We start from the raw sequence: 23,512 nt of genomic DNA on the forward strand, positions 1-23,512 counted from the left end.
GCAGTAATGCACTAGCCGTGTATTACCGGAAGTAGGAAACAAGAAAAGACCAAGGTACCTTCTCGGGCTAGCTTAGCTTGCTAGCTGCTAACAAAGACGCTCGAAGTGATCAACGCATCGCTAAGCGGAGATCGAGTGCGAGTGTAAAGTGTCGCGATCGTGTGAAAATGTGTCCAAATGTCCAAATGCTGAGAGCGTTGGTGAACCAGCGACTAGCTTTGGCTGTGGAAGAAATATTTGTAGTGTTGGAAAGAACCATAGCAGAGTACGAGGAGGAACTTTGTCGAACAAAAGAGGAGAACGAGCGACAACGTCAACTACTGGACGCCGTTTCCAAGAGGTACCAAGTTGGGTTGCACGGAGCAGGTTGGTTACCTTCGCCTTCTCGGGTGTTTACTGACGTTATATTTCATCGTGAACGTTGCATGGTGTGATTTAGTTGTTTAGTTTCAGGCGTGCTTGACAGGTTACGTAATGGAAGATCACGTGGTTCCACTAACACACTTCAACATGTCCGAAGGGACGTAGGAAGAAGCTGACTTCATTTAATCCGACTTTGCATTTTCTTCACCCCCCTCCCCCCCCACCCTCCGTGTGTATGAACCTTGGCACACTTTGATGTATTTATTTAAAACCTAGTGCCCCCCCCCCCTCCAAGTCTTCGATATGAGGTCGATACAAGACAGGCCTTGAGTCCTTCCAAGTCATCAGCCTAGCATTGAGGGTTTAGTCGGTGCCGATGGAGTCCACCCCCTCCTGGTTTGGACTTAAAGCTGATTACGCAACACCCAGGGCTGCAGTGATACACTAATCTCACCATGTGACGCTTCTACTGTGTGTAGTACTGTAGTACTGTAGATACTGCCATGAGGATGGGAGTATAGTATATACCTAGAAAGGGACAGTGTGATTTTGGTGTCACATCGCCCCCCCCCACCATAATTATCACATCGAGTGCTGAGCGCCCATGCGTCAACGTCACCGCCATATTGGATGTGGCAACGGTGCTCTTATTTTGAAGACCAGAAGTGTGTTCACTCTTGCTTTATTTAACCTGACAGCCCCCCCCCCCCCCCCCCCCGTCCCCGCCAGTCCTGAAGGCCCCCCATTGAACCTTATGATGTAAAACATTGATCGGTCTGAAGATACGCTGCTGCAGGACGAGGCCTCGTGTGACCCGAAGCTCTGACCTCAGTCTCTTTGTGTCCTACAGAAGCCAGTGAAGATGATCTTCTCCATGAGCAGCAGGAGGGGCCGCAGCCCCCCCGCATCAAAGAGGAAGAGGAGGATCGCAGCATCGGTCAGGAGCATCTTGAAGGACCGTCAGTCATCTGTGTCCCTCTGAAGAGCGAAGATGATGGAGGTGACAGCGAGGAGAAGAGAGGGGCGGAGCCTCCAAGCAGCAGCTCAACAGAAGCCGATGGAGACCACTGTGGAGGATCACCAGCAGACAAGCTCTTAGCTCCACTATCAGATAGCGAGCACACAACGTCACACTCTCGTGACACTGATGATGAAGACCGTGATGACGAAGAGCCTAAAGCTGACCTAACATGTCGCCATGACAACAAATGCTTCCAGTGCCCCCACTGCAACAAAACCTTTAATGATCGCAGTAACATGAAAAGACACGTGAAGCTGCACACGGGAGAGAAACCATTTGTGTGCTCAGTTTGCGATAAAAGATTCTCCTTAAAGGCAAATTTGAAAGCGCACTCAATAATCCACACCGGAGAGAAACGTTTTGCGTGTTCCGTGTGCGGCAAAGGTTTTCTGCGAAAGCAAGAGATGAAAATACACACAAGAACACACAACGATGACAAACCCTTCACCTGCGTGGTGTGCGGCGTCGGCTTTTTACTAAGTCGACATTTAAAAGAACACGGAAGGAAACACACAGGGGAGAAACCATTCAGCTGTTCAGTCTGCGGTATCGGTTTTGTACAAACTTCCGATTTGAAAAAACACATGAGACGACACACTGGAGAGAGACCATACTCATGCTCGGTGTGCGGGAAAAGTTTCATCCGGAATAATTGCTTGAAAATGCACATGAGAACTCACACCGGAGAGAAACCGTATTCCTGTTCCATTTGCAACAGAAGCTTTTGTGACCGAACAAACCTTGCGAGACACACGAGACTCCACACCGGAGAGAAAGTGTTTCGGTGCAGCGTGTGTGCTGAACGATTCTCTTACAAGTACCAGCTGAACAACCACACGTGCGCTGGCGAGAACAGCAGCAGGAAGTGAAGCTGCACCGCTTCCTGCTGGGGAGAACAGCGGCAGGAAGTGAAGCTGCATCGTTGGATGTGGAAGATAATCTTGCTCACGCCTTCTACCTTTAAATGGAATAAAAATGAGAAAAGGTGGTCGCTCTGTTTTACTTTGTGAAACTGCTAACTGTTGTTAGCCTTTAATCTGGTTAGCAGGCCGCTCACTTAGCGATTAGCATCTTTAGCCTATCAGCTTTCTTCTTTCTGTCTGGACTGTTTTGAGTTTACGTTACTCTGTCGCCACACGTTTTAGGTGTAATGACGTCTTCCTACCGGCAGAGGGCAGTAATGCACTAGAATTTACTGGCGGTACGACCGGAAGTAGAAAGCACAAGCAGGCATCCTGTCAGCTTAGCTTAGCTTGCTAGCTGCCAACAGAGAGACGGATGTTATCAACACATCGCTAAGCAGAGCCTTTGGTTACCGTAGCAGCTCTATTTTGTGACGTGCTGTACAAGGAAGTGACGTAGGTTAACGGCGCTAAAAAGATCGCCATTTTGGACTATTGATGGAGGAAAGCTTGCAGCGAAATACTCTTTCCTCGTGTGTTGTCGCTATACATGTTTTTGGGGTAGGTTATTCTTTACTGTTGTGACCTCAGTGAACCTTGAAGCCTCTCCAGGTAGCTAGCTTGTCAGATGCTAACAGACACCGGAAGTGGTAAACAGATCGAGATCGAGTGCAAACTGTTGTGATTGTGCGGAAATGTGCGAAAGAAGGATAGCAGAGTACGAGGAGGAACTTTGTGGAACAAAAGAGGAGAACGATCATCAACTACTGGACGCTGTTTCCAAGAAGCATCAAGTTGTGTTACACGGAGAAGGTTAGTAGTCCTCTCACTTTTTTATCAGCTTTCTATCAGTTCATGATCAATACTCTTCATTAACATAAAGCTTTTGTCCGTGAAGGTCCCTTTCGAAGGGCCACTAGATTTACATATCCATCGTATCGACACGTATCGGCATAGTTGTCTCTTTTTACTTCTTTAAACACAATTCCTGAGAGGTTTACACCGGGGTCATTGCTCACTTGGAAAGGCCCATGAGGTGGAAATTGGCCTGAGGACGATGCCTCCTGTGATGAAGCAAAGCTGGATTTCTCTAAAGAATGTCTTTGTCTTTCTGTGTCCTGCAGATGTCAGCAAGGAACATCTTCACCCTGAGCAGCAGGAGTGGAGCTCCAGGATGGAGGAGGAGGAGCCACACCCCCCTTACATTAAAGAGGAAGAGGTGGAGCCGCAGTCTCCCCACATTAAAAAGGAAGAGGAGGAGCCACAGCCCCTCCACATTAAAAAGGAAGAGGAGGAGCCACAACACCTCCATGTTAAAGAGGAAGAGGAAGACTACAGCATCAGCCAGGAGGGAGAGCATCTTGAAGGACCGGAGGAGTTCCCAGTGATTGGCGTCCCTGTGAAGAGTGAAGATGATGAAGACGATGAAGGTGAAAGCGAGGAGAAGAGAGAGGCGGAGCCTCCAAGCAGCAGCTCAACTCAACACATGACAACAGAAGCCGATGGAGACCACTGTGGAGGATCACCAGCAGACAAGCTCTTAGCTCCACTATCAGATAGTGAGCACACAACGTCACACTCTCCTGACACTGATGATGATGATGATGATGAAGACTCTACAGCTGATATGACATGTCACCCTGACAAAACCTTCAAACACCGTAGTCGTCTGAAAACACACATGAGAAAACACACAGGAGAGAAACCATATTCTTGTTCAGTGTGTGGTAAAGGTTTTGCACAAAAATCTGATTTGAAAACACACGTGAGAAAACACACAGGAGAGAAACCATTCCTGTGCTCAGTTTGTGGTAAAGGATTCTATTGGAAGGAAAATTTGACTCGACACACTAGAGAGCACACTGGAGAGAAACCTTTGTGCTGCTCAGTGTGTGGTAAAAGCTTTGCAAAAAAAGCAAAGTTGAAAACACACATGAGAACACACACTGGAGAGAAACCATATTCTTGTTCAGTGTGTGGTAAAGGTTTTGCACAAAAATCTGATTTGAAAACACACACGAGAACACACACTGGAGAGAAACCATATTCATGTTCAGTGTGCGGTAAAGGTTTTTCCCGAAAATCTCATTTGTCTCTCCACCTGAGAAGACACACTGGAGAGAAACCATATTCCTGTTCAGTGTGTGATATAAGCTTTGCAGAAAAATATTATTTGAAAATACACACTAGAACACACACCGGAGAAAAACCATTCTGCTGTTCAGTATGTGGTGTAGGTTTTGCACGAAAACCTAATTTGGCAATACACATGAGAAGGCACACTGGAGAGAAACCATATTCCTGTTCAGTATGTGGTAAATGTTTTGCAGAAAAATATTATTTGCGAAAACACCTGACAAGACACACTGCAGCAAAAACGTACTCCTGCTCAGCGTGTGGTAAAGGTTTTGCGTGGAAAGGTGATTTGAAAAAACACATGACGTCACACAGTAGAGTAAAACCACATTCTTGTTCAGTGTGTGGTAAAGGTTTTGCCAATAAACATGATTTGACCACGCACGTGAGAACACACACTGGAGAGAAACCATATTCATGTTCAGTGTGTGGTAAAGGTATTGCAGATAAACGTGACTTCAAAACACACATGCGAACGCACACTGGAGAGAAACCATATTCCTGTTCTGTGTGTGCTAAAGGTTTTGCACAAAAAGGTAATTTGAAAAGACACACAAGGAGACACACTGGAGAGAAAGTGTTTCGGTGCAACGTGTGTGCTGAAAGATTCTCTTATAAGTACCAGCTTAGCAATCACACGTGTGCAGGGGAGAACAGCGGCAGGAAGTGAAGCTGCACCGCTTCCTGCTGGGGAGAACAGCAGCAGGAAGTGAAGCTGCTGGACTTCAACTGTTACGACTCAGCCTGTGTGTTTTTCCCCACACTTTCCAAGGCCCTTGAAGGCACCACATGTCATGACTTGCTCAGCCGGGTTCAATGATTCAATCACTAAGCCAACCTGGGGTGAAGGACCCGCCACAGGGAGGCCGGCACCACCAGCTCCGGGCTCTCCTCACCTCACTGCCCCTTCTGCCCCTTCTGCCCCTCTCTCGATAAGGGAAAGACATTAAGCTCCGTTGTATTAGGTTTGTCCGTCAGGAATAAATCTCTTGAATTGCATACTATAGTCTCATGTGGTTATCCTTCCTCCAAGTCGACACCCACCAGGATGAGGCCTAAGGTGAAGGTGGCCAACCCCGACAGACCACAAAAGCAAAGATAGAAGTTTACAGTGGAATTATACTTCCTTACTTCCTGCTGGAATATGCTATCTTCTCTTGTCTCATCTGTTCTGTAAGTTTACAGTGGAATATACTTCCTCGCCGGAGGAGGCAGTCATGCCGGAAAAGACATTTAGTAGACGCCATATCAAGCGCTGAGTCATACGTCAACGTCGCCGCCATGTTGGATGTGTCAAGACTAAACGGAGCTTCATGAAGGTAAGTACATTACTTGTATTCAGTACAGCCCAGTCTTGGTACATCCGGTATAGCGGCCATGATGACGGAAGGCAGCAAGGACGAAGCCACTCGATGGGCGTCTATCAGTCTATCGACTATACGGTCTGTTTCTTGTCCGGCGGAAGTCGATTAAAGGGGAAGTTCTAGCAAGGCGGTGGTGTTTAGTCGCTGTGATTGTGTTTTTTATGTCGATTATGTCAATGGATAATATTCCATGAACAAATCCATTCTTCGTCCAGGATCAGTTCCTCTCAGGCGAGGTTAGCTAGCTGCTAGCTGATACCAAAGAGAGGCGGAGGCTAAGAACACACACTGCGCATGCGGCTGAAAGAACACACACTGCGCATGCGTCGGCCGCCATTTTGGACTATTGTTGTGAGAAAGATTGCAACCAAATGACGAAGTTAGCAAGACGAGGAGACATTTAGCGCGTTTTGTGATGTTGCAACAAGTATTTCGTGCAAATATTGAGACCGTTGGTGAACCAACCACTTGGTTGGAAGGAACGATAGCGGAGTACGAGGAGGAACTTTGTGGAACAAAAGAGGAGAAGGACGCTGTTTCCAAGAAGCCCCAAGTTGTGTTACACAGCAGGTGAGTAGTCCTCTCATGTTCATTAGCTTTCTATTAGCTCATTAACGCCTCTGGTACCATGCTCCTCTCAGTGGAGTCCCATTTTGTTTATTTTCAGACCGCAGTTTTAGTTTTTCATCTTTTAGTGAAATAAGTATTTAACCCTGAACTGATTTTTGCAGGGGGAATGAGTATTTTAATCAACTTTAACTGCACGTTCTTTGCTCCTTCTGTTGTCTCTTGCTATGTTGGTGTTTCATTCATAGAAGACTGGAGATGACCTTCCAATGACTGGTGCATATTGACATATTGGAACAATGTCTTAGTCTTTCTGTTTCCTGCAGATGTCAGCAAGGAACATCTTCACCCTGAGCAGCAGGAGCGGAGCTCCAGGATGGGGGAGGAGGAGCCCCATTCCTCCTCCCCATGTTAAAGAGGAAGCGGAGGAGCCACATCCCCCTCACATTAAAGAGGAAGAGGAGGAGCCAACCCCCCCTCACATTAAAGAGGAAGAAGAGTCCCAGCCCCCCCACATTAAAGAGGAAGAGCCCCAGCCCCCCCACATTAAAGAGGAAGAGGAGGAGCCCCATCCCCCCCACATTAAAGAGGAAGAGGAGGAGCCCTGGCCCCCCCACATTAAAGAGGAAGAGGAGGACCACAGCATCAGCCAGGAGGGAGAGCATCTTGAAGGACCGGAGGAGTTCCCAGTGATTGGCGTCCCTGTGAAGAGTGAAGATGATGAAGACGATGAAGGTGAGGAGAAGAGAGAGGCGGAGCCTCCAAGCAGCAGCTCAACTCAACACATGACAACAGAAGCCGATGGAGACCACTGTGGAGGATCACCAGCAGACAAGCTCTTAGCTCCACTATCAGATAGCGAGCACACGACGTCACACTCTCCTGACACTGATGATGACGATGATGATGATGAAGACTCCACAGCTGATATGACATGTCACCCTGGTAACAAACGCTTTCAATGTGCTCAGTGTGGGAAAGCCTTTACACACCGTTGTAATTTAAAGGCACACGTGAGAAGTCACACAGGAGAAAAACCGTTCATGTGCTCCGTGTGTGGTAAAAGCTTCTCTCGAAAGCAAAGTTTGACAATACATATTAGATCGCATACAGGAGAGAAACCTTTTTCCTGTTCCGTTTGTGGTAGAGGTTTTGCACGAAAAGGCGGTTTGAAATTACACATGACAAGACACACGGGTGAAAAACCATATTCCTGTTCGGTGTGTGGCATAAATTTGGCACGAAAAGATCATTTGAAAAGACACATGACAACACACATTGGAGAGAAACCATATTCCTGTTCAGTGTGTGGTAAAGGTTTTATACAAGACCGAAATTTGAAAATACACATGAGGAGGCACACTGGAGAGAAACCATATTCATGTTCAGTGTGTGGTAAAGGTTTTGCACGAAAAGGTGTTTTGAAATTACACATGAGAACACACACTGGAGAGAAACCATATTCTTGTTCAGTGTGTGGTGTAGGTTTTGTAGAAAAATATTATTTGAAAACACACATGAGAAGACACACTGGAGAGAAACCATATCCATGTTCAGTGTGTGGCAAAGGCTTTGCATGTAAAGGTGATTTGAAAAACCACATGACGACGCACACTGGAGAGAAACCATATTCCTGTTCAGTGTGTGGCAGACGTTTTGCACACAAACCTAATTTGACAACACACCTGAGAACACACACCGGAGAGAAACCGTATTCCTGCTTAGTGTGTGGTAAAGGTTTTGCATATCACGGTGGTTTGACCAAACACATGACAACTCACACGGGGGAGGGGCCATCCTGCTCCGTGTGTGGCGTCGCGTTTAGCCATACCCAGTCTTTGAAGAGACACATGAGAACGCACACCGGAGAGAAACCGTACTCCTGTTCATGGTGTGGCGTGAGTTTTGCACAAAAAGGCACTTTGACGACACACCTGAGAAGACACACCGGAGAAAAACCATATTCCTGTTCAGTGTGTGGCAAAGGCTTTGCATACAAATGTGATCTGAAGAACCACATGACCGCACACACTGGAGAGGAGCCAACCTGTTCAGTGTGCGGTTTGTCGTTCAGCCATACTCAGTCTTTGAAGAGACACATGAGGAGACACACTGGAGAGAAAGTGTTGAGTTGCAGCGTGTGTGATGAACGATTCTCTTATAAGTACCAGCTTAGCAACCACACGTGTGCTGGGGAGAACAGCAGCAGGAAGTGAAGCCGATAAGATGAATAGTTTCCACTGCATTTCAGCCCTGCCACAAAAGGAGCAGCTGCCATCATGTTAGTGCTTCTCTGGTTAACATAGGTGAGGGTGTTGACAAGGACAAAGGCTGGAGATGACTCTGTGGTTCCGATTGAGTGAGAAGACCAGACTGGAAGCTTTAAAAGGAGGCTTTTGTTCCTGCCTTGTTCCCCTTTAGACCACACCCACGTACATAGCAGGTATTTGACCTTTAGTCAACTCATTAAAGCTGCCTGACAACTATCTCTGTGTCCGTACTCTCTGACTGGTGTCCCTGTCCTAAGATTCCATCGGACCAGCATTCTGCATCCAGAGTCGTCCACTTGAGCTCGCTGGTAACCATGGTTACCTGCCAGGAAACACGTGGACTTGCAGAACGGTACTGCATCCCCTATAAGGAGATCCGGGTTGCATTGAGGTCAGTAGAACATATTAAACATAGAAACATAAATCATAATTGTAGTGCAAAATGCAAAAATACACCATAGTGAGGGTTTACAGTGTAATTATACTTCCTCACCGGAGGGAGGCAGTAATGCTGGAATATGCTATATCTTACTGTTTGGCGGAAGTACGCGAGGGGGAGGTTAAAACAAGATGGTGTTGTTTAGTCGATATGATTATGGTTTTATTATTAATCGTGTAAATATTACGATCGTGCCAAATAATAATTTCAAACACGTGTATTCTTCGTTCAGGATCAATTCCTCTCTGGCTAGCTTAGCCTGCTAGCTGCTACCAAAGACAACGGAAGTTAACCCCACATTATTGCGCATGCGTCATCCGCCATTTTGGTTGTTGTTAAGCATTGTTGGGTTGCAAAAAAATCGATTTTTTCCGCGTGTGTTGTTGCTGTACATACTACATGGCGAGGATTGTTCGTTTCCACCATTAAACCAGAAGAAGAAGAAGGATTGTTTGTTACTGTTGTGACTTAGGTGAACTCGAAGCCTCTCGATGTAGCTTAGCTTGCTAGCTGCTAACAAAGAGACCCGGAGGTGATCAACACTTGGCTAAGCAGACATCAACTGTGAGTGTAAAGTCTTGCTGTCGTGTGAAAATGTGCGAAAGAACCATAGCAGAGTACGAGGAGGAACTTTGTCGAACAAAAGAGGAGAACGAGCGACAACGTCAACTACTGGACGCTGTTTCCAAGAGGTACCAAGTTGGGTTGCACGGAGCAGGTTAGTAGTCATGTTTCATCTCACATGTTTAGAAGCCTTCTATGAGCTCATTGACACTACTGGTTTCTCCGCGAAGGCCAGTTTTCTTTATGCTTACTTGGGGGGCGGATCGATCCACATATCCATCATGTCGACATTAAAAAGGGGGGGGGGGGGTGCCAGCTCCCGACTTGGGGAATCGTACCATAGTTTCTCTTTTTTCTGAGTCATTGTGAGAACATCTGCTGGTGGAGGACGATGCCTCCTGTGATGAAGCAAAGCTGGATTTCTCTAAAGAATGTCTTTGTATTTCTGTGTCCTGCAGATGTCAGCAAGGAACATCTTCACTCTGAGCAGCAGGAGTGGAGCTCCAGGATGGAGGAGGAGGAGCCACAGCCCCCCCACATGAAAGAGGAAAAGGAGGAGCCACACACCCCTCACATTAAAGAAGAAGAGGAGGAGACCCGCCCCCCACACATTAAAGACGAAGAGGAGGAGCCACAGCCCCCCCACATTAAAGAGGAAGAGGAGGACCACAGCATCAGCCAGGAGGGAGAGCATCTTGAAGGACCGGAGGAGTTCCCAGTGATTGGCGTCCCTGTGAAGAGTGAAGATGATGAAGAAGATGAAGGTGAAAGCGAGGAGAAGAGAGAGGCGGAGCCTCCAAGCAGCAGCTCAACAGAAGCCGATGGAGACCACTGTGGAGGATCACCAGCAGACAAGCTCTTAGCTCCACTATCAGATAGTGAGCACACGACGTCACACTCTCCTGACACTGATGATGATGATGATGATGATGATGATGATGAAGACTCTACAGCTGATATGACATGTCACCCTGGCAACACACGCTTGAAATGCCAACACTGCGACAAGACCTTCAAACACCGCAGTAGCCTGTGTAAACACAAGAGAAACCACACGGACAAAACGCCCTTTAAATGCTCTCACTGCGACACGGCTTTTAGTCGACATTGTGATATGAAAAGGCACATGAAACGACACATAGAAGAGAAACCATTCAAGTGCTCAGTTTGCAAGAAACAATTCTCCCATAAGTCAAATTTAAAAACACACACACGAACACACACGGGAGAGAAACCTTTTACCTGTTCAATGTGCGGAAAAGGTTTTTTCCAAACTCACCACATGAAAATACACATGAGAATACACACCGGAGAGAGACCATACACCTGTTCATTGTGTGGTAGCGGTTTTGTACAAAGTTCCGATATGAAAAAACACCTGAGGAAACACACTGGAGAGAAACCATATTCTTGCTCGGTGTGCGATAAAGGTTTTGCACAAAAGTGTTATTTGAAAACACACATGAGAACGCACACTGGAGAGAAACCGTATTCCTGTTCAGTGTGTGGTATGGGTTTTGCCAAAAAAGGGAATTTGAACGTACACCTGAAAACACACAATAGGGAGAAACCATATTCTTGTTCAGTGTGTGGCAAAAGTATTGCAAATAAACGTAATTTGACAATACACATGAGAACGCACACTGGAGAGAAACCATATTTTTGTTCAGTGTGCAGTAAAAGTTTTGCGCAAAAAGGCGATTTGAAAACACACATGAGAGGGCACACTGGAGAGAAACCATATTCATGTTCAGTGTGTGGTAAAGGTTTTGCACAACAATGTGCTGTGCAAAGACACACAAGAATACACACTGGAGAGAAACCGTATTCCTGTTCAGTGTGTGGCGTAGGTTTTGCACTAAAACCTAATTTGAAACGACACATGAGAATCCACACGAGAGAGAAAGTGTTTCGGTGCAGCATGTGTGATGAACGATTCTCTTCAAAGTACCAGCTTAGTAACCACACGTGTGCTGGGGAGAACAGTTAAGATGAATAGCAGAAAAGCGTTTCCACTGCATTTCAGCCCTGCCACAAAAGGAGAAGCTGCCTCTGGTTAACATAAGTGAGGGTGTTGACAAGGACAAAGGCTGGAGATGACTCTGTGGTTCTGATTGAGTGAGAAGACCAGACTGGAAGCTTTAAAAGGAGGCTTTTGTTCCTGCCTTGTTCCCCTTTAGACCACACCCACGTACATAGCAGGTATTTGACCTTTAGTCAACTCATTAAAGCTGCCTGACAACTATCTCTGTGTCCGTACTCTCTGACTGGCGTCCCTGTCCTAAGATCCCATCGGACCAGCATTCCGCATCCAGAGTCGTCCATTCTAGCCCGCTGGTAACCATGGTTACCTGCCAGGAAACACGTACAGGCATTCTTTGCACAAGAAGGTCTTCTTGAGGATGTTGGAACTAAAGCAACCAGGATGACGTCCATTGATCTTTTCTACATTATTGCATGCTACTGTCATACACCCAAAAAGTACTTTTAAAATACTTTTGTGTTGATTCGATGCAACAACGTGTAAAATATATTTTTTGCTACAAGTGCTGTAAAATGTAAAGAAAATAATATCACGCAGGGGGGGGGGGGCTGTATTCAGGTGGAACCCTTGTCGCGTGAGCTGTTGTTTCAGGATTGTTTTGGGCGTGAACTTCCGCCGACGGACTCGGTGCTCCGTGTGCTTTCCGGTCACATGTTCTTAGAGGTCAGATGTTGATACAAGTCACTAATATCGTCTCTTTAGACCCGTTGCGGTCTTAGGGAAGTGGTTGGAATATGTGATATCGTTTGAAGTGTTTTGGAAACTTTGTAAGGACGTTGCTAGTCTTCGGCTGCTATTTTGGGTTAGGATAGCCCCCATCTTTGTCTCACAGGAAAGCTCACCGTATGCGGTGTAACAAACACAGTAGAATAGAAGTGTACTATTATAGACACTTCTATGCCAGGTTTCTGTCTGAATAAACGCCTGTACAAGCTAGCAGTTAGCCCATCAGTTAGCTAGCTTTAACCACATCACAGCTTTATCGGTTTCCTTCCGTTCCTCATCTTTTTCGCCTTCGTCTTTAAATTCCTTTGTTCTAAAGGTAAGGGTGCCCCAAAGAGTGAGAAGGGTGTACGGTTGTGCCGAGGCGGAGCACGACCCCCCTCCCCCGGGAGTTTCAGTCTTGATGCTGCTAGCAAAGATGCTAACAGAGACCCGGAAGTGATCGACACGGACAGCAAGCGGTCAAAGCAGGGATCGAGTGTGAGTGTAAAGTGTCGCGATCGTGTGAAAATGTGTCCAAATGTCCAAATGCTGAGAGCGTTGGTGAACCAGCGACTAGCTTTGGCTGTGGAAGAAATATTTGTAGTGTTGGAAAGAACCATAGCAGAGTACGAGGAGGAACTTTGTCGAACAAAAGAGGAGAACGAGCGACAACGTCAACTACTGGACGCTGTTTCCAAGAGGTACCAAGTTGTCTTACACAGAGAAGGTCAGTAGTTCTCTCATGTTTACTAGCTTTCTATTAGCTCTTGAACGCCACTCGTAGAAAGCCTTTCTTTATCTTTCCGGGACTGGGCGGATGGATCCACACGAAGATGTCCTCCCTGGTGTTTGTCCATGTTTACATCTTTTATGTAGCCCCCCCCCCCCCCCCGGTCATCCAGGCGGTATTCCGAATACTATAAACTCTTACCGGTGGGCTAGAATTCCCAGCAACAGACCTGGCTAGGAAGTACTGCGTTCCATGAGGGGTCAGATAGCTCACATTAAAGCTATTCTCCTGCTAGCCGGCTAGCATGCTAACAATGAATGTGGCCGCTATCTAATCATTGATGAAATGATATCAGTGAAGTTAGAAACATACAAATATTCTTCAGTACCAATAGATGACATAAACCCCCCCAGCAGTCCGACAAATGGATACCTGAAGGCACTTTAACGACAAGGTGCTGCTGAGATCTTCCAGGGAGAGACCAAGCATCCAGGAGGTCCTTAGTACCTCCTGGATGCCATCACGGCTATGACAGCAAACATTCCAGATACCAAGACATGAAAATCCTGCAAAAGATGATGCGGCATATAAAACCGTGTCAGCCATGATGCCTCCTGTGACCAATGTCTTTGTCTTTCTGTGTCCTGCAGATGTCAATCAAGAACATCTTCACCCTGAGCAGCAGGAGTGGAGCTCCAGGATGGGGGAGGAGGAGCCATGGCCCCCCCACATGAAAGAGGAAGAGCTCCGGCCCCCCCACATTAAAGAGGAAGAGGAGGACCACAGCATCAGCCAGGAGGGAGAGCATCTTGAAGGACCGGAGGAGTTCCCAGTGATTGGCGTCCCTGTGAAGAGTGAAGATGATGAAGACGATGAAGGTGAAAGTGAGGAGAAGATAGAGGCGGAGCCTCCAAGCAGCAGCTCAACTCAACACATGACAACAGAAGCCGATGGAGACCACTGTGGAGGATCACCAGCAGACAAGCTCTTAGCTCCACTATCAGATAGTGAGCACACGACGTCACACTCTCCTGACACTGATGATGATGATGATGAAGACTCTACAGCTGATATGACATGTCACCCTGACAACACACGCTTGAAATGCCAACACTGCGACAAGACCTTCAAACACCGCAGTCGTCTGGAAACACACACGAGAAAACACACAGGAGAGAAACCATTCCTGTGCCCAGTTTGCGGTAAAGGATTCTCTTGGAAGGAAAGTTTGACACGCCATATTAGACTGCACACCGGAGAGAAACCTTTTTCCTGTTCCGTGTGTGGTGTAAGTTTTCCAGTCAGAGCTCATTTGACAAGACACCTGAGAAGACACACTGGAGAAAAACCATATTCCTGTTCTGTGTGTGGTACAGGTTTTGCGTATAAACGTGACTTTAAGACTCACATGGCAAAACACACTGGGGAAAGACCATATCCCTGTTCAGTGTGCGGTCTGGCATTTATCCATGGAAAGTCTTTGAAGAGACACATGAGAATCCACACGAGAGAGACAGTGTTTCGGTGCAACGTGTGTGATGAACAATTCTCTTCAAGGTACCAGCTTAACAACCACACGTGTGCTGGGGAGAACAGCAGCAGGAAGTGAAGCTGCGCCGCTTCCTGATGGGGAGAACAGCAGCAGGAAGTGAGGCTGCGCCGCGTCCTGATGGGGAGAACAGCAGCAGGAAGTGAAGCTGCACCGCTTCCTGATGGGGAGAACAGCAGCAGGAAGTGAAGCTGCACCGCTTCCTGATGGGGAGAACAGCAGCAGGAAGTGAAGCTGCACCGCTTCCTGATGGGGAGAACAGCAGCAGGAAGTGAAGCTGCACCGCTTCCTGATGGGGAGAACAGCAGCAGGAAGTGAAGCCGATAAGATGAATAGTTTCCACTGCATTTCAGCCCTGCCACAAAAGGAGAAGCTGCCTCTGGTTAACATAGGTGAGGGTGTTGACAAGGACAAAGGCTGGAGATGACTCTGTGGTTCTGATTGAGTGAGAAGACCAGACTGGAAGCTTTAAAAGGAGGCTTTTGTTCCTGCCTTGTTCCCCTTTAGACCACACCCACGTACATAGCAGGTATTTGACCTTTAGTCAACTCATTAAAGCTGCCTGACAACTATCTCTGTGTCCGTACTCTCTGACTGGCGTCCCTGTCCTAAGATCCCATCGGACCAGCATTCCGCATCCAGAGTCGTCCACTCTAGCCCGCTGGTAACCATGGTTACCAGCCAGGAAACAAGTGCAGGCATCCTTTCCAGACGAGGACTTGACAGGCAAGGCCAAACCAAGCCAGTATCAAAGATCATGAAATGAGAGATGATGACGTTGATGACTCCCGTGGACAGGGAGAAGGGGGTGTGGCCAACATCAGTGAACACTGGGGATTCCCGGAGACAGTAAAGTACATCAGTTGAATTATTTAAAAACATATTCAGACATACTCGGTTGAAACTATGGTGGGGGTGCAAACATAGAGAGTCCGGGATATCCTACATTTCCTGAAGTGGCCACAATAGCGGAAGATATGTTTACCGTGGAATTATACTTCCTGCTGGAATATCTTCTCTTGTCTGGCGGAAGTACACGAAAGGGAACTTCTAGCAAGACGTCTTGTTTAGTCATCATGATTAGTTTTATTTATATTATATAAATATTCAACTCATCTATTCTTCGTCCAGGATCCAATTCCTCTCAGGCTAGGTTAGCCTTCTCGCCGAGCCCAAAGAAAACTGACACTGCGCATGCGTCGTTCGCCATTTTGGACGAGAGGGAGTCGGACTGCGTGTCTTGTCGTCACCAATCCTCCTTATTTGGAACCTCGGTGAACTTTGAAGCTTCTCCAGCTAGCTCAGCTTGCTAGATGCTAACAAAGAGACACCGGAAGCAGAGCTCGAGTGTGAGTTAAAGTGTTGGCATTGTGTAAAAATGTGCGAAAGACGGATGGCAGAGGACGAGGAGGAACTTTCACCAAGGAAAGAGGAGAAGGAGGAACAACGTCAAGTCCTGGACGCAGTTTCTAAGAAGCATCGAGCTGTGTTACATGGAGGAGGTTAGTAGTCCTCTCACTTGTTTACTAGCTTTCTGGTAGGCCATTAATACGACTCATAGAAACATATTTTCCCACCCCTTGTCACCCCTTGTCTCACTGTGTAGTATGTAGTATCTAGTATGTAGTATGTAGTATTTTGAATGTAGTATGTAGCATGTAGTATGTAGTATGTATGGATGGATGACTGCACTATGTGGCTGTACTCGTGTATAAGTGAGAAGAATAATGTCTGCCCAACACGGACCAATCTCGGGCCTCAGTTGGCACAGCGGTTGCCATGGTGACGTCCATGCGTGGGCCAGCAGAGGCAGCAAACAGCAGGTGTCGGAGCGGTAGGCCGAATGCAGATGACGTAGATCGTTTGGGTTGGTGCGAGTGGTCGCCTTCCCGTGGACTTGACCCACCACGTCCATCATGGCGGGCGGCTGTTGGGACACGCTGCTTCTGTCTTCGTAGTTACCAGACACATGACCTTCCACTCCCCCAACCGTCCATCGTGTACACGTTCCATCAGAGCAGATGAGTTCCCCCGACCCCGAGCTTGTCATCGAGAAGATCTTGTGGATTCATTTCATGACTGAAGGATCGTTGCAGGGAGGCTCCTTAAAGTAAGAGACGGGACTCAAACGAGACTTAGAAGCATCATCATGTGGGGTCTTCAATGAATGTAACATGTTTTTGGAATTTAGGAGGAAAGCGGGGTACCTGGAGAAACCGTACTCATGCACGGTGGTTTTTCATTCCGTTGCTCAGACCAGAGTCAATCTTCTTTATCTTAATTATTCTACACTTCCTGTGTCCTGCAGACGTCAGCCAGGAACATCTTCACCCTGAGCAGGAGGAGGAGGAGCCACGCCCCCCTCACATTAAAGATGAAAAGGAAGAGCCACGCCCCCTTCACATTAAAGAAGAAGAGGAGGAGCCCCGGCCCCCCCACATTAAAGAGGAAGAGGAGGACAACAGCATCGGCCAGGAGGGAGAGCATCTTGAAGGACCGGAGGAGTTCCCAGTGATTGGCGTCCCTGTGAAGAGTGAAGATGATGAAGATGATGAAGGGGAAAGTGAGGAGAAGAGAGAGGCGGAGCCTCCAAGCAGCAGCTCAACTCAACACATGACAACAGAAGCCGATGGAGACCACTGTGGAGGATCACCAGCAGACAAGCTCTTAGCTCCACTATCAGATAGCGAGCACACGACGTCACACTCTCCTGACACTGATGATGATGATGATGATGAAGACTCTACAGCTGATATGACATGTCACCCTGACAACACACGCTTGAAATGCCAACACTGCGACAAGACCTTCAAACACCGCAGTCGTCTGAAAACACACATGAGAAAACACACAGGAGAGAAACCATTCTTGTGCTCAGTTTGCGGTAAAAGATTCTCACGGAAGGAAGGTTTGACACAACATACTCGATTGCACACCGGAGAGAAACCTTTTTCCTGTTCCGTGTGTGGTGAGGGTTTTACACAAAAACAGAATGTAAAAACACACATGAGAAGACACACTGGAGAGAAACCATTTTCCTGTTCAGTGTGCGGTCGATGTTTTGCACAAAAAGGTGTGTTGACAAAGCACTTGACAATACACGCTGGGGAGAAATCACATTCCGGTTCAGAGAGCGGTAAATGTTTTGTGCAAGATGTTATGAGAAGACACATGAGAAGACACCCTGTAGAGAAACCATATTCCTGTTCAGTGTGCGCCATAAGTTTTGCATGTGAAAGTAGTTTGAAAACACACACAAGAACACACACTGGAGAAAAACCATACTGTTGTTCAGTGTGTGGAAAACGTTTTGCACAAAAAGGTAGTTTGAACACACACATGACTATACACACTGGAGAGAAACCATATCCCTGTTCAGCGTGTGGTCAAAATTTTGCATGCGCAGGTGCTTTGAAAAAGCACACAAGAACACATACTGGAGAGAAACCATATTGTTGTTCAGTGTGTGGAAAAGGTTTTGCTCAAAAGTCTCCTTTGACAATTCACCTGCGAACACATACTGGAGAGAAACCATATTCCTGTTCAGTGTGTGGCACAAGTTTCGCTTCCGTCAGTATTTTGAAAATACACACGAGAACACACACTGGAGAAAAACCATATTGTTGTTCAGTGTGTGGTAAAGGTTTTGCACAAAAAGGTAGTTTGAACAAACACACGATGATCCACAGTGGAAAGAAACCATATTCCTGTTCAGTGTGTGGTCAAAGTTTTGCCCTAAAAAGTATTTTGAAACTACACATGAGGAGACACACTGGTGAGAAACCATATTGTTGTTCAGTGTGTGGAAAAGGTTTTGCACAAAAAGGTTGTTTGAAAACACACATGACGACACACACCGGAGAAAAACCATATTCATGTTCTGTGTGCGGTCAAGGTTTTGCACACCAAGTTGATTTGAGAGCGCACACGAGAAGACACACTGGAGAAAAACCATATTCATGTTCAGCGTGTGGCCTGAATTTTGCCAAAAAGACATATTTGACAGTGCACTTGAGAACACACACTGGAGAGAAACCATACCCCTGTTCAGTGTGTGGCATAGGTTTTGCAGTAAAACGTTTTTTGACGATACACATGAGAACGCACCATGGAGAGAAAGTGTTTCGGTGCAGCGTGTGTGATGAACGATTCCCTTCCGAGTACCAGCTTAGCAACCACACGTGTGCTGGGGAGAACAGCAGCAGGAAGTGAAGCTGCACCGCTTCCTGATGGGGAGAACAGCAGCAGGAAGTGAAGTTGCACCGCTTCCTGATGGGAAGAACAGCAGCAGGAAGTGAAGCCGATAAGATGAATAGTTTCCACTGCATTTCAGCCCGGTTGTGATTGAGTGAGAAGACCAGACTGGAAGTTTTAAAAGGAGGCTTGTGCTTGAATTCCTTTGACGTCTGTGCTGGAATTGTGTAAATACATTGTGTAAATGCTTCCAGTTAAATATCCAGATCATAAATGTGCTTTTAAATGACATTTCTGTTCTTCCCTATGGCCAAGACAAAAACAACCAGATGTGTTTGTTTGTTTTTTATTAATTTGGAATGGTAATTACCGCTGTGTTCAACATGTCAAGCTGGAGCAAGTATAAATATATATAGTATGATTAAATATACAGTGCAATTTCATTTTTTAATTATGAACATTTTAATAGATAATTTGTTATGATTGACGTATTTTACTTGATGTAACCCCCGGCTAAGTTCTTTGATCTCTGTTATTTGTTTGTATACTGTTACTGTACACTTGGTTGTTGTTGTTCATAAAAATGATTTACATTAAAAAAAAGGCGATGTTTAGTCGTATGGTTTCGTGACTATGATTTTATTAATGTTGTTTTTATTAGCTTCGCCTTTCTATCCTGGCAAACAATCATATTCAACACATCCTTTCTTCGTCCAGGTTCAAGTCCTCTAAGCTAGCTTAGCCTGCTAGCTGATACCAAAGAGACGCGGAAGTAAAGAGAACATACTGCGCATGCGTCGGTCGCCATTTTGTACTATTGTTGGAAAGACTGCAACCAGATCGGTTCCTTCCGGGTGTGTCGTCGCTGTACATTTTTGGCGGCGGTTATTCGTTGCTGTCGTGACCTCGGTGAACTTTGAAGCCTCTCGAGTTAGCTTCCCTTGCTAGATGCTAATAAAGAGACATCGGAAGTGATCGACACGCCGCGAAGCACAGATCGAGCGTCCAGTGTTGGGATTGTGTGAAAATGTGCGAAAGGAGGACAGCAGAGTACGAGGAGGAACTTTCACCAACAAAAGAGGAGAAGGAGGAGCAACGTCAACTCCTGGACGCCGTTTCCAAGAAGCCTCAAGTTGTGTTACAGCGATCAGGTTGGTAGTCCTCTCACAGCGAAAAACGTTTTATTATCAACACGATTCATAGAAAGCTGGTCTCCGTGAAGTGAAGGTCCAATTTCTGTCTGTCCTCCCGGGAGGACCATTCCATCCTCCGTTTCTTTGTATCCATTTGTTTGTTCCTCAGCGCTCATTAGCTTAGCAATTAACTCATTGAAAATAGCACCATAATAGTCCTGTGGCATAGTAATAGTTGCTGAAAACAAATGGAGAGTAATGGTAAAAGAAAAAGGTTGGATTCCAAAGGTTAAATAAACTTTGATGGTATGCTGTCCACACATGGCCAAGTTGTTTACATCTTCCTAAAACCAACCTAGAAAATACATACTTTACTGTATAAATGTGAGTATTTATCTACATTCTACTGAGGCCTGTTACGGTAACACATTTTCCTGGTCGATAATAATCAGATTATCGCCGATGTTTGATCATTTTGACAACGTTGTTTCAGGAGTAATTATCATGCGAGGTGTAATGCGCATTTCAACCACCAGATGGTGCCCAAGTATTATCATGCGAGGTTTAATGCGTATTTCAACCACCAGATGGTGCCCAAGTATCCTGTGAGCTTCAGTCACAGTTGGCTTCACACGGAAGTTCTGAGCCCATTTCTATGACTTCTAAGGCATAATAATGGCAGTGCAGCATATCAAATCGGGCTGCAACTAACAAGTATTTTAATCATTGTTTAATTGGTCGATTATATTTGCAGAGAAGGAAGAAGGAAGGCTAGTTTATTCATAGAACGCCATTCGTATATAAGGCAATTCATAGTGCTTTAATAATAATAATAACTTTATTTGTATAGCAGTTTCCAAACAGAGTTGCAAAGTTCTTTCCATGAAAAACAACAATAAATAATGACAAATAACATACAGAACATAAATGTATATAAATAAATAGGATAAAGAAATAATTGTGAGAACATCTGCTGGTGGAGGACGATGCCTCCTGTGATGAAGCAAAGCTGGATTTCTCTAAAGAATGTCTTTGTCTTTCTGTGTCCTGTAGATGTCAGCAAGGAACATCTTCACCCTGAGCAGCAGGAGTGGAGCTCCAGGATGGAGGAGGAGGAGCCACAGCCCCCCCACATGAAAGAGGAAAAGGAGGAGCCACACCCCCCTCACATTAAAGAGGAAGAGGAGGAGCCACACCCCCCTCACATTAAAGAGGAAGAGGAGGAGCCACACACCCCTCACATTAAAAAGGAAGAGGAGGAGCCACACACCCCTCACATTAAAGAGGAAGAGGAGGACCACAGCATCAGCCAGGAGGGAGAGCATCCTGAAGGCCCGGAGGAGTTCCCAGTGATTGGCGTCCCTGTGAAGAGTGAAGATGATGAAGACGATGAAGGTGAAGATGAGGAGAAGAGAGAGGCGGAGCCTCCGAGCAGCAGCTCAACTCAACACATGACAACAGAAGCCGATGGAGACCACTGTGGAGGATCACCAGCAGACAAGCTCTTAGCTCCACTATCAGATAGTGAGCACACGACGTCACACTCTCCTGACACTGATGATGATGATGATGATGATGAAGACTCTACAGCTGATATGACATGTCACCCTGACAACACACGCTTGAAATGCCAACACTGCGACAAGACCTTCCATGGCCACCGTCGGCTTAAGAGACACATGAGACGACACACTGCAGAGAAACCATTCATGTGCTCAGTTTGCGGTAAAAGATTTTCCCTAAGAACAAAGTTGAAAAAACACATGAGAACCCACACTGGAGAGAAACCGTATACCTGTTCAGTGTGTGGGTTGCGTTTTGCGATAAAATCAAATTTGAATGTACATATGAGAAGACACACTGGAGAGAAACCACATTCCTGTTCAGTGTGCGGGATAGATTTTGCGATCAAATCTAATTTGAAAACACACATGAGAACCCACACTGGAGAGAAACCATATTCCTGTGCAGTGTGTGGGGTAGCATTTAGCTATACCCAGTCTCTGAAAAGACACATGATAGTACACACTGGGGAGAAACCACATTCCTGTTCAGTGTGTGGTAAAGGTTTTGCAAGTAAATGTGAGCTGAAAGCACACATGACAACACACACTGTGGAGAAACCGTATTTCTGCTCGGTGTGCGGTCAAGGTTTTTCACGAAAGGACGTTTTGAAAAGACACATGAGACGACACACTGGAGAGAAACATTTCTGTTCCGTGTGTGGCATCATTTTTGCACGGAAAGGAAGTTTAACAATACACCTGCGGACACACACCGGAGAAAGACCATATTCCTGTTCGGTGTGTGGTAAAGGTTTTGCAAAAAAAAGTAATTTGAAAACGCACATGAGAAGACACACCGGCGAAAAGCCTCATTCGTGTTCCGTGTGTGGAAGAAGCTTTGCAGAAAAACACAACTTGATGAACCACCTGAGAAGACACACGGGAGAAAAACCATATCCCTGTTCAGTGTGTGGCATGAGTTTTGCGCAACAGCCTAACTTGACAAGACACATGAGAAAACACACAGGAGAGAAACCATTTCCCTGTTCAGTGTGTGGTAAAGGTTTTGCATGCAGTGGTGATTTGAAGAAACACACGAGAATCCACACGAGAGAGAAAGTGTTGAGTTGCAGCGTGTGTGATGAACGATTCTCTTATAAGTACCAGCTTAACAACCACACGTGTGCTGGGGAGAACAGCAGCAGGAAGTGAAGCTGCACCGCTTCCTGATGGGGAGAACAGCAGCAGGAAGTGAAGCTGCGCCGCTTCCTGATGGGGAGAACAGCAGCAGGAAGTGAAGCTGCACTGCTTCCTGATGGGAGAACAGCAGCAGGAAGTGAAGCCGATAAGATGAATAGTTTCCACTGCATTTCAGCCCTGCCACAAAAGGAGCAGCTGCCTCTGGTTAACATAGGTGAGGGTGTTGACAAGGACAAAGGCTGGAGATGACTCTGTGGTTGTGATTGAGTGAGAAGACCAGACTGGAAGCTTTAAAAGGAGGCTTTTGTTCCTGCCTTGTTCCCCTTTAGACCACACCCACGTACATAGCAGGTATTTGACCTTTAGTCAACTCATTAAAGCTGCCTGACAACTATCTCTGTGTCCGTACTCTCTGACTGGCGTCCCTGTCCTAAGATCCCATCGGACCAGCATTCCGCATCCAGAGTCGTCCATTCTAGCCCGCTGGTAACCATGGTTACCTGCCAGGAAACACGTGCAGGCATCCTTTGCAGACGAGGAGTACATCATTTGAATAATTTAAGAACCTATTCAGACATACTTGGTAGAAACTATGGTGGGGGTGCAAACATAGAGTTTCCAAACAGCATCCAAGTGCTGTTTCAGGGCCAGGATGTGTTCTACACCAGCAAGTCCTTCCCTCAAACCTGGGACAGAAAAGTGTGGGGGGGGGGGGGGGGGGGGGACTTGGCTCATAGATGATAGATTTAAAAAAGAGGTCAGGTGACTGTGAGCGACTTGTTCGTAAAGACGAATCAATCGGTTATCAATAAGACTCTCGTACTTT

General features: G+C 46.4%; 7 protein-coding genes across 8 annotated transcripts; all 7 read left to right on the forward strand.

Moving 5' to 3' along the window:
• Positions 1–4: 4 nt before the first annotated feature.
• On the forward strand, positions 5–2,364 carry LOC131131845 (zinc finger protein OZF-like). The gene is made up of 2 exons (XM_058076797.1): positions 5–366; positions 1,214–2,364. Exons 1-2 carry the CDS (start codon positions 168–170, stop codon positions 2,251–2,253), a joined length of 1,239 nt encoding a protein of 412 aa, XP_057932780.1. The 5' UTR covers positions 5–167; the 3' UTR covers positions 2,254–2,364.
• Positions 2,365–2,605: 241 nt separating this feature from the next.
• LOC131131832 (gastrula zinc finger protein XlCGF57.1-like) lies at positions 2,606–5,363 on the forward strand. Its single transcript, XM_058076775.1, has 2 exons — positions 2,606–3,099; positions 3,411–5,363. The coding sequence occupies exons 1-2, from the start codon at positions 2,982–2,984 to the stop codon at positions 5,090–5,092; spliced, it is 1,800 nt and encodes a 599-aa protein (XP_057932758.1). The 5' UTR covers positions 2,606–2,981; the 3' UTR covers positions 5,093–5,363.
• A 551-nt stretch (positions 5,364–5,914) lies between these two features.
• LOC131131831 (gastrula zinc finger protein XlCGF57.1-like) lies at positions 5,915–8,824 on the forward strand. The gene is made up of 2 exons (XM_058076774.1): positions 5,915–6,356; positions 6,680–8,824. The coding sequence occupies exon 2, from the start codon at positions 6,680–6,682 to the stop codon at positions 8,567–8,569; it is 1,890 nt and encodes a 629-aa protein (XP_057932757.1). The 5' UTR covers positions 5,915–6,356; the 3' UTR covers positions 8,570–8,824.
• A 125-nt stretch (positions 8,825–8,949) lies between these two features.
• Positions 8,950–11,856, forward strand: LOC131131834 (gastrula zinc finger protein XlCGF57.1-like). 2 transcript variants are annotated; one of them, XM_058076778.1, is made up of 2 exons: positions 8,950–9,014; positions 10,085–11,856. In XM_058076778.1, the coding sequence occupies exon 2, from the start codon at positions 10,135–10,137 to the stop codon at positions 11,614–11,616; it is 1,482 nt and encodes a 493-aa protein (XP_057932761.1). In that variant the 5' UTR covers positions 8,950–9,014; positions 10,085–10,134; the 3' UTR covers positions 11,617–11,856. The 2 variants fall into 2 exon arrangements, with proteins under 2 accessions (XP_057932761.1, XP_057932760.1); XM_058076777.1 differs by lacking the exon at positions 8,950–9,014 and adding an exon at positions 9,301–9,780.
• A 477-nt stretch (positions 11,857–12,333) lies between these two features.
• Positions 12,334–15,232, forward strand: LOC131131847 (zinc finger and SCAN domain-containing protein 31-like). Its single transcript, XM_058076799.1, has 2 exons — positions 12,334–13,102; positions 13,756–15,232. The coding sequence occupies exons 1-2, from the start codon at positions 12,904–12,906 to the stop codon at positions 14,712–14,714; spliced, it is 1,158 nt and encodes a 385-aa protein (XP_057932782.1). The 5' UTR covers positions 12,334–12,903; the 3' UTR covers positions 14,715–15,232.
• Positions 15,233–15,880: 648 nt separating this feature from the next.
• Positions 15,881–19,425, forward strand: LOC131131830 (zinc finger protein 260-like). Its single transcript, XM_058076773.1, has 2 exons — positions 15,881–16,156; positions 16,963–19,425. Exons 1-2 carry the CDS (start codon positions 16,033–16,035, stop codon positions 18,864–18,866), a joined length of 2,028 nt encoding a protein of 675 aa, XP_057932756.1. The 5' UTR covers positions 15,881–16,032; the 3' UTR covers positions 18,867–19,425.
• Positions 19,426–19,670: 245 nt separating this feature from the next.
• Positions 19,671–23,138, forward strand: LOC131131833 (gastrula zinc finger protein XlCGF57.1-like). Its single transcript, XM_058076776.1, has 2 exons — positions 19,671–19,999; positions 21,035–23,138. The coding sequence occupies exons 1-2, from the start codon at positions 19,876–19,878 to the stop codon at positions 22,696–22,698; spliced, it is 1,788 nt and encodes a 595-aa protein (XP_057932759.1). The 5' UTR covers positions 19,671–19,875; the 3' UTR covers positions 22,699–23,138.
• The last annotated feature ends 374 nt before the right edge of the window (positions 23,139–23,512 follow it).

This window comes from Doryrhamphus excisus, chromosome 7 (genome assembly GCF_030265055.1).
Source record: "Doryrhamphus excisus isolate RoL2022-K1 chromosome 7, RoL_Dexc_1.0, whole genome shotgun sequence".
Lineage (NCBI taxonomy): Eukaryota > Metazoa > Chordata > Actinopteri > Syngnathiformes > Syngnathidae > Doryrhamphus > Doryrhamphus excisus.